The following is a 15,194-nucleotide window of genomic DNA, read 5'->3' as shown; positions in this document are numbered from 1 at the left end:
AAACAGAGTTAATGTTTCGAGTCTGTATGAATCTTCTTCAGAGCTCTAAAGAAGAGTCATACGGACTCGAAACGTTAACTCTGTTTCTCTCTCCACAGATGCTGTCAGACCTGCTGAGTTTTTCCAGCATTTTCTTTTTATTTGAGATTTCCAATATCTGCAGTATTTGGCTTTTATCATTTATATTTCAGTGACTGAAAGGAACTGATCACCGCATTAACTTCTCTCCTTCATTTAAAATTGCAACAGCAATTTAAGTCCAACCTTCCTCAACTTCAGGCTGATTTGGACAAGCTTGTGAAAATGTAGCTTCCACGAGTCCAGCTGTACTATTCAGTGGATGCTGCACCCCTTAGTGCAATGCAAAAGTGGCACAATTTTTAAAAAATGTATTTTTTCATGGAATGCTAGGCCACAGCTATTGCCCATCCCAAACTTCCCTTGAGAAGGTGGTGGTGAGCCACCTTCTTGAACCACTGCAGTCCATGTGGTGTAGGTACACCCACAGTGCTGTTGGGAAGGGAGTTCCAGGCTTTTGACCCAGCAATGGTGAAGGAACGGCGATATAACTCCAAGTCAGGATGGTGTGTGGTTTGGAAGGGACCTTGCAGGCGGTGGTGTTCCCATGCATCTGCTGCCCTTGTGCTTCTAGGCTATAGAGGTCGTGGATTTAGAAGGTGCTGTTAATGGTTGGTAAGATGCTGCAGTGCATCTTGTAGATGTTTCACACTGCTGCCAGGAGGCAATTAATATTTAAAATGGTGGATGTAGTGCCAATCAAGCAGGCTGCTTTGTCCTGAATGGTGTTGAGCTTCCTGAGTGTTGCTGGAGCTTCATTCATCCAGGCAAGTGGAGAGTACATGATCATACTCCTAACTTGTGCCTTGTGGACAGGCTTTGGGGAGTCAGGATACCTTTCTATTTTTCGTGATTTCTTCTCAGCAGGCTTAATTCAAGGATTTGCTGTAACTAATACAAATTTCTTTCTCTGTCTCAGATATGGCAGAAAGCAAGAAAATTCTAATTTAGGATTAGGATAATCCCAGCGTTAACGGCAAAAGAGAAAGGGCTCTTAAAAATGATAGGGCTGATTTTCTTGGGGGCCTCTCTGCCCTGGCACTGGACAGGCCATCTGCTCCTGTTCTTAAATGTTTTGGAACATTTTGGGCCTCCTGCAGCATTGTCTGGCTTCCTGACAGAACAAAGCACCATAAAACAGGGAAGGAAAATGGAGCATTATCTGTAGCTGCGGCCTTCTGGTTGCTGCTACATAGCATCATGTACTTACGCTCCTCTGAGGAGTTAATAATGCAGAAACACCTGGCGCAGGGATTACCCATCCCCGTCCCTCCTGTGTCAATGATCTTGTTTGGGGCAGGCAGAGGTGTTGCCCCTCGCCCCTCCCCCCACATTAGGCTAAAATGAACTCCAGGACAAGGTCAGGACCCAGGATATTTGGCAGGCAGCCTAAGGTGCAGTCCTTTGCCATATTTCTGCTGGATTATCAAACCCCCTTTTCCTCTGCTACACGTGCTGGATTAGCCCTTGGAGAATGAAGGGAAAAAAAATGAAAAAGTGTTGGTTAGGATTATCAGTGCAGTGACAGCGTGTAGGAAATTTTTTTTTGAATCATGCATTATGAAAATTTCTGATACTTGATACTTAAGAATGTGGTACATAGAAACCATAAGAATTAAGTATCAATAAAACTCCAGGAAAAATGGGATATTTCTTAAAATCATTAAGGAATTAAATGAGTAAATGATCAATGCTCTTTTACTTGATATTTTTCAAAGCTTTATATATTGTGGAAAAGTACTTGTACACTGGAGGAGGGCAAATAAAGCACCAATATTTAAAGATAGAATAGGGCGCAAGCCTACTATTTATAAGCCAGTTAACCTAACATCCATAGTGGAAAATTGCTTGAAGGCATTCTGTGCAATGCTATAAATTAACATTTAAACAGCGTTGTCAGTTTGAGCTCTGTTTTCCCAGGTTGATGTGGATAAGCTATAAAAACACAGCTCCCTACTTTTACAACTCTAATAAACAGTTATTGCTGCACCCCCGTCCAGTACAAAAGTGGCACAAATGTGCTCTTTTCTTTTCATCTTTATCTTTCTGGATTTTATCTCAGCTTATTTCAGTGTATTATTTGGAAGTGTCATCGTGGTTTTGAAAATAAAAGCATAATTTCTTATAAACCGTTTGGAACTCTTGAGGGAGTAATTAAGCTAATAGACTGGTTAGATATAGTTGGATTTTTAAGGTGTTTAACACAGCTCCAGTAATGAAATGTAAGGTTCAAGGAATAGTTAACAAATTGCATTAAGAACTTCCAAAACAACAGAAGACAGGAGCTGGTGATAAATGGAAAATGCTTTGCCTGCAAAAAAGCAATCAGTGGACTTTCATAGCAATCCATTCGGAGGTCATTACTTTCAATAGAGACACAGAACTAAATATAGTAGTGGTGGTGGAGATCTCACCTAAGGCTCAAAAAGCTGGGGGTGGGGTGGGGGTCATTGGTGTGGGTGGGGTGAAGCAACCCAACTTGTGTGGTCAGTGTGACCTGGAGCTGCCTCTTCCCAGTGCTAGGACAGCCTTACCGAATAAGAATGGCCAGCTACCCCCAACAGCTGCCAGCCCTCGGTGGCCAATGTTGGGACTGAACCTGGAGGAGGAGGTTGCAGCAATGGTTGTGTACTCTCACAGCCAGGTAGGTGGGGTCCGGGGCACAGCGGTCAGTCAGGCAGGCTCGGCAAGGGGTGGGGGTTTGAGGCCAGGCTGTCCGCAGGGGCAGCTTTAGCTATTAAGGGGCTGATCTTTCGGTGAAAGAGTGCCTGAATTAGACGCTCTCCTGCCCCAGAGCCAGCTGGGAGGCCACTGGGGCTTACCTGCCACTGGTAAAATGCCAGGAGAGAGGAGGTCCTTAATCACCCATAAGTGGCTCAACTGGCCTCTGGGTGGGAGGGCTGTCTGCCACCTGTCCTGTCACTGGCAAGATGGCATGACGGGGGGGTGGGCGAAGATGATGACATGCCACCCCCACTTTTTCTCGCCATTTTACGGCCGCCTTCCACATACCAGGCCATCCCCAGAGAACTGGTAAAATCCAGCCTATAGAGTAATAATGGCACAGAAGCCATTTGGCTCATTGAGTCCCATGCCGGTTCTCTGTAGAGTAATTCAATCAGCCACATTCCCCCACTCTATCCCTGTAGCCCTGAAAGTTTATTTCTCTCAAGTGGCCATACAATTTCCATTCGAAATCTTTCACTTTTCCACTTCTGTCATCCTCATAGTCATCAAGTTCTAGTTCATTGCTACTTGCTGCATAAAAAAATTCTTCCCTTTATCTCTTGCCCAAAACCTTAAATCTGTGTCCCCTAGCCTTGTACCATCAGCAAATGGGAACAGCTTTCTCTGTCTACCTTATCTAAACCTGTCATAATCTTGTACATCTCTATCAAATCTCCCCTCAATCTCCTTTGCTCCAGAGCGAACATCAGCTTCTCCTACCTAACCTTATAGCTAAATTCCCTCATCGCTGGAGCCATTCTGGTAAACCCCCTCAAGGACCTTAGGCTGTGGTGAAAAGAACTGGATGCAATACTCCAGTTGCAGCCTAATCAGAGCTTCATAAATGTTCAACATAACTTCCCTGCTTTTGTACTCAATACCTTAATTTATGAAGTCCAAGATTCCATATGCTTTGCTAACTACTCTGTAAATATGCACTGTCATGTTCAAAGATCATTGAACATGACCCCCAGACCCCTCTCTCCCTTTATGCTCTTTAGAACTGTGCCATTTAGTCTATATTACCTCTCCCTATTTCTTCTGCTAAAATACATCACCTCACACTTTTCTGTATTAAATTCCATCTGCCACTTGTCTGCTCATTCTGCTAGCCTACATATGTCCTGTTGCAGTCAATTATCATCCTCACTGCCACATCTCCAAGTTTGGTATCATTGTCAAATTTTGAAATATTACCCTGCATTCCAAAATCTGAGTGATATATATATTATATATATATCTCCAAGGAAAACAATGGTCCGAGCACTGAACCTTTGGGAACACCAGTATCCACCATCCTTTAGTCTGAAAAATAATGGTTTACCACACTCACTGATTTCTGTCCTTAAGCCATTTTTTAATCCAAGCTGACACTGACACTTCTATTCCATGAGACTCAATTTTGTGCCTTTTATCTGGTACTTTATCAAATTATATCTTAAATTTCATATAGATAACATCCATCATTAACCTTCTCTGTTACTTCATCAAAAAATTCAGTTAAATTAGTCAAACACAATTTGCCTTTTATAAATCCGTGCTGGCTCTCCTTAATGAACTCAAACCTCTCCAAGTGCCTGTCAATTTTATCCCTTGATTATTGTTTCTAAAACTTTACTCACCACTGATCTTAAACTAGTGGCCTGTAGTAACAGGATTGTCTTTACACCCTTTCTCGAATAAGGGTGTCACATTTATCATTCTCCATCCTCTGGCACCTCCCCATATCTAGGGAGGATTGAAAGATTATGGCAAGTCCTCCCACTATCTCTATTCCTATTTCCTTTAGCAACTTGGGATGTAAGCCATCAGAGCCAGGCGAATTACCCACTTTAAGCATGGCCAGCCTTTCCAGTACATCCTGTCCATCAATTTTCACCCCTTGCATTACTTCTACTATCTCTACTTCCACTGATATTTTGTCACATCCTGTTTCTTAGTAAATACCAACACAAAGTACTGATTAAGTATTCTAGCCTTGCCCTGCAGTTCTAAGCATAAATCACTCTCTTTCTCCCTAATAGGCCCTATCCCGTCTTTAACTGCCCCCTTACTATTTACATGCCAGTAGAAGATTTTTGGGTGTTTGTGGATGGCATGGAAAGCACATTGATCAAATCTGGAGCAATCTGATCTATTATATGGTTGGGCTCAGCCCCCTTGGAGGCAGTGACAATGATGTGCTCCAGTAGGCATTGAAGCAGGGCCTCAGGAAGCATCTTATGGGGCACAGCAGCTTGTGTGGACACCTGGTGGAGTTCCCTGAGGCAAAGAGTATTTGTGATCGCAAGAGTCCTTGGAGGTGATGAACTTAACCTTGTCCCAGGGGCTCGAACGTATTAACTCCAAGCATGAGAGAATGCCAATGTCATTCAGAAACACATGCAGTATCATTCTGAGTCATGTAAGAGCGGCATCACATCTTGTAAAGGGTTCAAGGTCACTCAGTAGCCTACAGCAGTCCGTTCAGAGTATGAGCGTTGATCTCCATGGAATATATGAGGAGCTCCCTTGGATGGTTGCATTGGTGGCACAGTGGTTGCTGGAATTGATGACTGCTGTGCCCAGCAGCCAACCCCAGCTAACTCACCTGAAAGCCCCCCCAGGGTTATGGAGATTGGCGAGGCAGATGAGGGTTGAGAGCATCTCCGTTCCATCATCTTCTACTACTTCCCCAGCCCCTCCGCCAGAGCCCTCGTCTGCAGTACATATCCCAGTGACAACAGCTGCCCCTGCAGAAATGTAGAGCAGGCAGTCTCAGACAGGTCACCAATGTGCTACAGCATGGCAAGACCAGCCACCATGCTCCTCAATGCCACAAAGCAGGAGAATTAAGTAACCTGCCTCCACCTCCTCTGCGGCAACATGGCAGGGTGGGGTGGGGGGGGTGTGTGCGCGGCACTATATAGGGGTGTTCACGAATGCAGGATTATATCACTGATGGGTTCACCAATTTTAGAGCACGCTGTTAAGATATCGAATAATTCACTTCATAAATGCATATGTGCCTTTGACACTGGAGACTGCAACCTGAAATCCATCTCCCAACGACAGCATGATGGTCAAGGGTGTGCCCATGCATGTCTGGTAATGTTCATCACCAGTTTTATAAAATTTATTCATTGGATGTGGGCGTCACTGCCCATCCCTAATTGCCCTTGTTCAGAGGGTATTTAACTGTCAACCACATTGCTGCAAGTCTGGAGTCATATGTAGGCCAGACCTTGTATAGGACGGGTTACACCTGAACCAGAATGGGAGCAACATCCTTGTGGTGAGGTTTGCTAGTGCTGTTGGGGAGGGTTTAAACTAACTTGGCAGGGGGGGTGAGATCCTGAGAGGAGGTTCAGCAGGGAGAGATGCACAGCCAAAATTAGAAAAGAGAGCAAGTGAGTTTGGAAGGCATAGAAATTATAGGCCAGTTAAGGCACAAGGGAGTTTGGCAAGGTTGGATGGTATTTATTTTAATGCAAGAAATCTGACGAATAAGGCAGATGAGTTGAGGGCACAAATTAACACATGGAAGTATGATGTCATTGCTGTCACAAAGACATGGCTGAGAGAGGGGCAGGATTGGCAGTTCAATATTCCAGGTTATAGGGTCTTCAGGCGAGACAAGGAAGGAGGTAAAAGAGGAGGGAGTATTGCAATATTGATCAAGGAATCAATTAGAGCAGTAAGGAGGGATGACATCTTGGAAGGCTCCTCAAATGAAGCCATATGGGCAGAACTGAAAACCAAAAAAGGAGCAATCACATTGCTGGGGGTGTACTATGGGCCCCCAAACAGTCAGAGAGAAATAGAAGAGCAAATATGTACACAAATTTCAGAGAAGTGTAAAAATAATAGGGTAGTAATAGTGGGGGATATAAACTTCCCAAACATTAACTGGGTTAGTCATAGTGTAATAGGTTTAGAGGGAGCGGAATTCTTAAAACGCATCCAGGAGAGCTTTTTAAGTCAGTACGTAGAAGGCTCTACAAGAGAGGGGGCGATACTGGACTTAATTTTAGGGAATGAAGCCGGGCAAGTGGTAGAAGTATCAGTGCGGGAGCATTTTGCAGATAATGATCATAACTCCGTTAGATTCAAAGTTGTTATGGAAAAGGATGGGCCAGAAATCAGAGTTCTAAATTGGGGGAAGGCTGATTTTAATAAGATCAGATATGATTTGGCCAGAGTGGACTTGGAGCAGCTACTTTTAGGTAAATCTGCGTCAGAGCAGTGGGACTCATTCAAGAAGAAAATAGGGAGAGTACAGGGCCAACATATTCCAATAAAGATAAAGGGTGGGACCAACAAATCCAGGGAACCCTGGATGTCGAGGGATATACAGGATTGGATAAAGAGAAAAAGGGAGTCTTATGGCAGATACCGAGGGCTCAAAACAGTGGAAGCTCTAGAGGAGTATAGAATGTGTAGGGGGAACTTAAAAAAGAAATTAGGAGAGCAAAAAGGGGGCATAAAAAAAACATTGGCTGGTAAAATAAAGGAAAATCCAAAGTTATTTTATTAGTACATTAAGAGTAATGGATAACTAGGGAAAGAGTAGGGCCCATTAAGGACCATAGTGGTAATTTGTAGGTAGGGTTCTAAATGAATACTTTGTGTTGGTGTTCACAAGTGAGAGGGACAACGTGGGTATGGAAATTAGGCAGAAGGACTGTGATATAATTAAAGAAATTAGCATAGAAAGGGAGGAGGTTCTAAGTGGTCCGGCAGGCTTAAAAGTAAATAAATCTCCAGGCCTGGATGAAATGTATCCCAGGCTGTTGAGTGGGGCAAGGGAGGAGATAGCAGGGGCACTGGCAATAATTTTCAATATCTCTCTGGCCACAGGAGAGGTGCCAGAGGACTGGAGGACAGCCAATGTGGTACCGTTATTGAAGAAGGGAGGAAGGGATAAACCAGAGAACTACAGGCCAGTCAGTCTAACCTCAGTGGTGGGGAATCTATTGGAAGCAATTCTGAGGGACAGATTTAATTTACACTTGGAGAGACAGGGATTAATCAAGGACAATCAGCATGGGGAGGTCATGTCGGACCAATTTGATTGAATTTTTCGAAGAGCTGACGCGTTAAATGCCACGGGGATATGTTGGGTGTGCGTACCGATGTCATCCTGCGTCATTTAGATTTTCAGTTTGGCCTATTAAGGCCATTAAAAAACTCATTAACATGATCGATGGTTGGTGGGCAGGCCGGGAGCCCAGGCTCGCCTCGGAAAAAGCATGAAACCTCATCCACGGGTGGGATAAGGTTTCATGAGAGCATTTAAATTTTTATTAAATGTTTAAAGTTATGGACTTGTCCCAACTCATGTGACAGTGTCACATGAGGGGACATGGCAGGGAAATTTTTAAATCACCTTGATTGAAAGTTTTACATTGGAGCCGATCTCTGTGAGGCAGCACTTAGCCTCAGGGAGATCAGTGCGTTCTTTCATGTGCATGTGCGAAAGAGCGCACTCCCGGCTGAGGGAATCCGCCCCCCCTGCCCGCACAGTGAGTGCATAGCGCTTCCTGGCAGATGTCACGCTGGGCAGGCTTTAATTGGCCTGCCCACGAAAAATGGCGTCGTGCCCTTGACTGGGGGCGCCGATTGGAGACCCACCTGCCTGCGCCCGCTCCCGCACATCCCCCCAATGGGGGGAAAATGTTGCCCAATTGATAAAATGCAGTCCATCTGGTGCATTTCAAACATTGATGCTGTGTGGAAGGCAGTCAGACGCATGTGAGTGTTACACAGTGAGGGAAGTAGATATTCCGCATGTCGGGATGCCATGTATGTTTCAGAGAAGCATGCTTGTGTGGGATCTCCCATGCAACTGAAGTCTTTGTCTTTGTCTTAGGTGATAGAGGCCGTGGATTGACAGAGAGCTTAGGTGTTTTGCAGTACTGCATGTTGCAGATATAACACACTGTTAACACAGGGTGCCGGTGTTGGATGGATAATGTGGAAAGAAGTTAATGGTGTGGCGAGCACAAGTGTGGCACAACCCTAGTCCAATCGCTGCAGTTCTTTTGGCCCATACAAACATATCTGCAGGTCCTGCATCTTAAGTCATACTTCCTATGTGCACTCTTGCACTGGGCATGGTTTGACCAGGCACAAGGTGAAGTCTTCCCTGGTTATTTGCCAGCCTCAAACAGAAATTTGCATGGTCCAGGTTGTAAAGGACATCTTCAGGTGAATCTGTGGACTATGTTGAGCCCAAGGGTGGTAATGGTGCTGGATTTAGCCATGCTAATGACACCGACTTCCAATGTTTCCATTTGGAATTCTTTCTATTGGGGATGGGCATTTCCTTGATGATGTGTGGCTTTTCAATGTAAAAGGGCAATTGTGTAGCTGCTGCTCACCAAGGACTGGCTGATGGACTTACTTTGAAATCATAAAGGCTGGCTACGTGAATCTCCTCTGTATTAGAGGTTCCTGGCAATAATCCCCTCCCATAATAAATTAGCCATGGTTATATGGGTCTATCCCTCAGCTTGTCTGTCATTGCCACCCTCTATCTATGAGCCATCTCCATCATCATCCTTGTGCTTCTCATCGTCCTCCTCCTCCTCAGAGGTGATAGAGCTGGCTCTTTCACTGGCTCCTGTCCCCTCTGTGTGAAGGTCCCTTTGCTACTCCATATTGTGGAGCATCCAGGAAATGACCACCATCCTTGAGACCTCTGCAGGTAAATATTACTCCACAGTGATCAAGGCAACTGAACCGCATCTTCAGAGAGCCTTATAGCCTGCTCAATGCTGCTCCTGGTCTGAACATGGCTGCTATTCTATTGCCATATGGGCTTGGTCTGTGACCACCTAACAGGGGTCATCAGTCACCTCCTTGAAGGGTACCATTTGTCCCCAGAAGCCAACCACAGACATGTGGTGTGGACTGGAACAGCTGAAGGATGAAAATGTCATGGCAACTTCCTGCAAAATGTGCACATGTGTACAAAAACACCTTGTTGTGGTCACACACCACTTGAATGTTCGGTGAGAGGAATTATTTTCTGTTCACAAATCTATCCAGCTGATGAACTGGTGCCCTAATAGTGACATGTGTACAATCACTCTCTGAACTCCAGCTATGTCGATGAATTTCCTGCCCCTCTGCAACTGCGCTGACACATCTGTGGGAAAGTTGATGTGCTCCCCCACCAGAGAAAAGAGTGCATTTGTGATAGCTGTTATGCACTGGGGCAGCTGACTGAGAAATGCTGCAGACCCTGAAAGGAGCCAGCCACATAAAAATTGAAGGCCATGGTGACCTTCAGTACAACTGGCAGGCCATGAGGATTGTTTGACTGTGGCGCCAGATCTTGCTGCACTATGGCACATGCAACCATTTCTTGGGAGACTCAGCCTTTGTCTGCACTGGGTCTTGGTTTTGGGCATGTCAAGATAGGACCTTATGATACAGTAGACCTTTACCTTGGGGTATTATCTAATAGTCCTCCTCCTCATCCTCCTTTCTGCTGCACTGTGTTGGTTCTGCCAACTGCTCTGTGTCCCGTGAATCTGGCCACATGTAGCTCCTGTTGCCGTGCCTCTATGGGCCGTACCTGCCATGTCCATTTTTTCACATTTCTTTCTTCTCTGCTTGCTCTTCCCCAGTGAGCCTGGCACTCTATCCTACCTCCCATCTGGCTGCTTGAGTCAAGGAATTATACTGAATGGCTGAACATAGGTGCCCTTCTAAGCCCACAAACCCCACCCTCCAATTTCCTTGGGGGCCAGCCACAAACCTTACTTGTGACGGTGGGCCTTCTGTGAGACAATTTTAAATTTCCTGCGCTCTCCAAAATGAAAATCCACCTTTTGATGACCTTCCGAAACATTTACGACTTTTCCACACAAAGTCGTTAAGTCCCACAAGGCGGCCACTTACTGTGAAGAAAATCACTTCTGTTTCAGCTCAGCTGCTTTATTAAATGTGCCGCCTGATTTGGGAACCGTGCACATGGAAAGCACGTCCCATCCCCTCACCTGGCATCTGCTGGAAATGGGGGCGGGACTTATGGATCCGGAGTCCATGTTCCATTTTGGAGGCTCCGCAGAGTCTTCCCAATTCTGTGAAAATCCGGGCCTAAATGTAAGCGCGTGCAAAGCTAACCCCAAAAGTAGGCATTCAAGTGCTTCCCTCTTAAGAGCAACATTACTAAAATTCAGGGGCTTGGTTGGCTCAGTTGCCAAGATAGCTAGAGTATGGTGCAGAATGATACCAACAGCATGAGTTCAATCTCTGTACCGGCTGTGGTAATTCATGGAGGTCTACCTCTTTACATTGCCCCATGTTTGATGAGGAATGGTGCCCCTCAAGCTATATAAACAACTGTCTCTCTATAATGGAGCGAGGTGCCTATGGTCCCTCATCAACTATGGCTAATTACCAAACTAAAATTCAGAGCTGGTTTGGCCCATTAAAGTGATTTTTAAACAAAAATAGCCAAAAGGTGGTCCGACTTTAAATCCTTCAATGGCATTTTTCAAAATGGAAAAGGATTTGGCAGTAATCACTGAGCATATTCTGAGAGCATCTGGTCCATGCAAAGCAGTTATTAAGTAAGGATCAGGTAGCAGGGTGCGCCTGGAGTAGGAGTCAGAACAAGTTATACTACACAGATCAATGGGGAGATTAATTCTTAAGTATGATGGGCATTTTTGATCACTCCTCTTCAAAAAGAATATAGAATATAAAAAAGGATGCAGAAAACAATGACCTGAATGATTCCAAATCTTTTGGGTCTAAATTATGAAGAAAGGCTCATGTGATTAAGTTTAATTTTATTGGATAAAATACTAAGGCTTAATATGATATAGATCTTCAATAGATGGTAGGTATACACTAAATTGAAGTATGCACATTATTTGGAAAACTTGGACAATGAGAAGAAGTTCAGAAGAGACAGAATTCACACATCTTGAGCAAGGTGATTGGTTTAGGTGAAGAATTCTTCCTAAAAAGTGTATATGGAGCAGGTTTGCAGAGAAAGTCGATCAGCTGGCTTACTTGCCATCTTTAAAAAGGAGATGGATGGATATCTGTTGAAAAATGCCACTGAGAATTATTAAGACATTTAACAAAGTTTGATTTTTTTTCTCTCTGGGAGGCCAGTAAAGGAAGCTGGTGTTCCTTAAAGTAGGCGGTCAACAGAGTGTAGAAGAATGGGAGAAATGCCAATGACAGAATAATCATCCATGGCCTTCTAACAAAGAAGTCTTAATGGGATGAAGAGTATTGTTTTGCTGTGGATTTTCTTAGATTCTTGTGTAGGGTTTTGATTTACCTTTGCTGCGTAAATAGTGGCATGAAGTAGGTATGACACATGTAGCCATGGGGATTTTAGATTCACCTGTACAGTAATGTGAATTAGGTACAGTGCCCCTAATTGCATATTTTGCTAGAAATTAACATTGCTTTTCAAAGGAATTATTACTCTGGAGGTATCACAAACAACTATTTATTTTATTTCTTCCAATTATAAAAGTAATTACTCTGCAGTGTTTGGATTTAACACTAGCTAATTAACAAAATACCAATAGCAAGGTCTGAAAATACTATGGTTGGGCTTAATACTTTTTTTAAAAGCTGAAACATTTTGCCTTGAATATGTCAGTAAAGTGTTATAGTGGTTAAGGAACTTTAGTGTGAAGTTTTGGCACAGTACTTCAGAAGTTTTAATTATTTGAATTACCATTAAATAGCAGTGACTGATATTTAGGGTCCCTTTAAAATGTTAACAACTGAAGCAAGAAAATTTTAAAGAGCTGTGATGCATTTCTCTTGCTCTCTCAGTAGAGGGTGCCAAGAGCCCTATAAATTTTGGTGTGGAACCTGGAGGTTATTTATCATAAAACACCAACAATGTTTAAAATATATATTGTAAATCATATCAATGGAAGAATTCCAGTTTTATTTGCATAAGTAAAAATATTATCCAAGGAGCAATTATTTAAAAAATCTGGAATTCCCATTACCAATAGTGTGTGAAATGTGTTTCAGAATTACGTTCTTGGAATATTGTTACGACATTTCCTTCAGTTACTTTCTGTACAAAACCATGAGCAGGAATGCAAAGAGGTTGACTAAGGCTTCCTGTAACCTTTTATTTATCATCTTATGTTAAATCCAAGTACTGTAGACAGTGATTACAGCTGAGACATTTTACAGGTGAAAGCAATAAATAGAATGAGAGCAAGCAAGAGGTAATTAATAGATTGCTCGATTGAAGAACACAAGAACAGAGGTCAAGTCCTTCAAACAAGCTGTCTATCCTCAATTATGGCCTGCTGTCCAACCTTCTGTTTACTGTTGCTATGCAATCACACTGTAGACGAAAATGTACTTTTATCAGAATTGTCAAATAATATTAAGGATTATAAAGAGAGATTCATGTAACCTTGTGTACTTTTGTTTACTATTTCTTTTTCCTTCCACTCTGTTATTATGTAACACTTGAATTTACAGGTTGCATGTGAGGTGATATTTTCATTATTAAGTGCCCACTATTGACAGTGATGAATTGAATTCTCCTGTAAAGAAGTTTATGGTTTGGTTCAGGGGAACATAGGGGCTGTGCAGCTTAGACAATTGCACGGGGCTCCAAGCAGGTTCAATTCCCTAAGTGGCCATCACTGGCAATGTTGGTCAGTCCCAGCAGACTGAGATTTCAGCCTAATTGACCCTAGTTCTCCATGACTGGTCTCTGTATGGCTTTTCCCATCATCAATAAAGTCAGGGACCCTGACTGGATCGAGCCTTCATGCTGAGCGTCTGCATGGGGCAAATTCAAACTCTGCTTTGATTCCAGATTGTTTTGTGTTGTTTTTACTTTTATATTAAATGTTAAGTAATTTATGCTGCTTTCCCATAAATTGTTTGTGCCCAATTTAACTATGGCATAAATCATGTGTCCTCTATCAAATCTCAATGTCCTTCATTTGAAGCAGGAAAGGAAGATGAAATTGGTTCAAGGCTTTTGGCAATGACCTAAATAGCAAGCCATTCATCTATTCACTTTCCCAGTCTAAAGAGATGCATTGTCCGAAGAGGAACAAATGAGGCTGAGAAAGGAAAATAGGACAGAAAGGTTTCCTAAGGCATAACTTCATTCCTGGATAAAGAAGTTTAATTACAAATGAACATAGGGAGCATTCATCTGTCTGCAACTTGTCTTTGTTAAATGGGGAGTGATGCAACTTCAATGCCATGGTGTAATATTTCCACTATTTCCTTTTGTAATGTTTTCTTTATGTGGACAGTCCGAACACCAATGAGGCTTCAATGTATTTTCATGGATTTGTAAAATTACCTAGTATATTTAATCCTTTTAGTCTGGCATTAAAAAAGTTTCCTTGTTAGAATCAGTGCCAAAATCATCTAAAGGATTACAATATTTACCATGTTTGGATGCATGAATTCCTCTAGGTAAGTACGGCACAGCCTCCTGTCCCAGTCATCAGTAATGTGCCCTCCATACATGATCTCCCCAAAGAGGTAGCGCAGGTCTTCCCAAGGCACCTACAACAATAGGAAAGCACTTAAATTATTCCCAGTTGTAGCTAAGTTACACAAGGTTAATTTGACATATTAAGCATTCGTATTGTAAAATCAGAAATAGCCTCTTCACATATATGACAAATATTAACATTCCCCGTCATGATCAGGTTTTCCAATTCATTTCTTTATCACATGATAAAGAGGAAGTGTGCTCTAAGACATCCATATTATTCCTGTGATTCAGGAGCTAGAGCTCTGTATTATCAGAGGTGAAGTTCTGTGGTCTACTCTGCACGTACACCATTCTTGTGATGTCGCCTGGAAGTATCCTGACAATTTACAGCCCTGCTAGAATATAATTTAGGGAACACCTCATAATATTTCTGAAGTTCCTGCTCGAGAAGGTGGTGCTTCGCTGAGGTCAATATTCAGCTTATGGCACAAGAATATGCCAGGTCACTAACCCTTGTCTACACACAGGGTGCAAGAAGGTCATGCTAGCTTTATAAAAATATTCAAATGATGCCGGAGCGATGTAATGCCACCTCCCATATTTTTAATCTTACCTTTATGCTATTCCAAATCATGCCCAGATAAATACCTACTTAAGGCTGTTAGGCACTGAGCTGTACGCAACGATAAGTTTGAAAAAGTTTAGTAAACTGTTGACTCAGCAATTTTGGACCATTTCTAGACCACTTCCCCTAAGCCTTTTTGATTTTCAGTAGGTACTTAGGGTCTCATGAGCTTTTGTGTCAATTGTTTTCATTCTTTTTTGCCCGTACCATCATTACTGAAACCAGAAATTTTCCCAATGGGGATCCCTCAAATTAATGAGCTTGTGAGTAGAGGTAGAGGGTCAGAGTGAAGCCAGGTAATCACAAGAA

At 43.0% G+C, this 15,194-nt stretch overlaps 1 protein-coding gene across 1 annotated transcript in view; it reads right to left on the bottom strand.

Moving 5' to 3' along the window:
• LOC144678871 (dynein axonemal heavy chain 11-like) overlaps positions 1–15,194 on the bottom strand; it is a 552,140-nt gene that overhangs the window by 31,968 nt on the left and 504,978 nt on the right. The window contains exon 76 of the mRNA XM_078538870.1: positions 14,209–14,328. Coding sequence (XP_078394996.1) covers positions 14,209–14,328 — 120 coding nt within the window. The remainder of the gene's footprint in view (positions 1–14,208; positions 14,329–15,194) is intronic.

The sequence above is a fragment of the Cetorhinus maximus genome, chromosome 3, assembly GCF_964194155.1.
Source record: "Cetorhinus maximus chromosome 3, sCetMax3.hap1.1, whole genome shotgun sequence".
Taxonomy (NCBI): Eukaryota; Metazoa; Chordata; class Chondrichthyes; order Lamniformes; family Cetorhinidae; genus Cetorhinus; species Cetorhinus maximus.
Note: the sequence above shows the minus strand (reverse complement) of the source record. Positions and strands in the feature narration are given on the sequence as shown.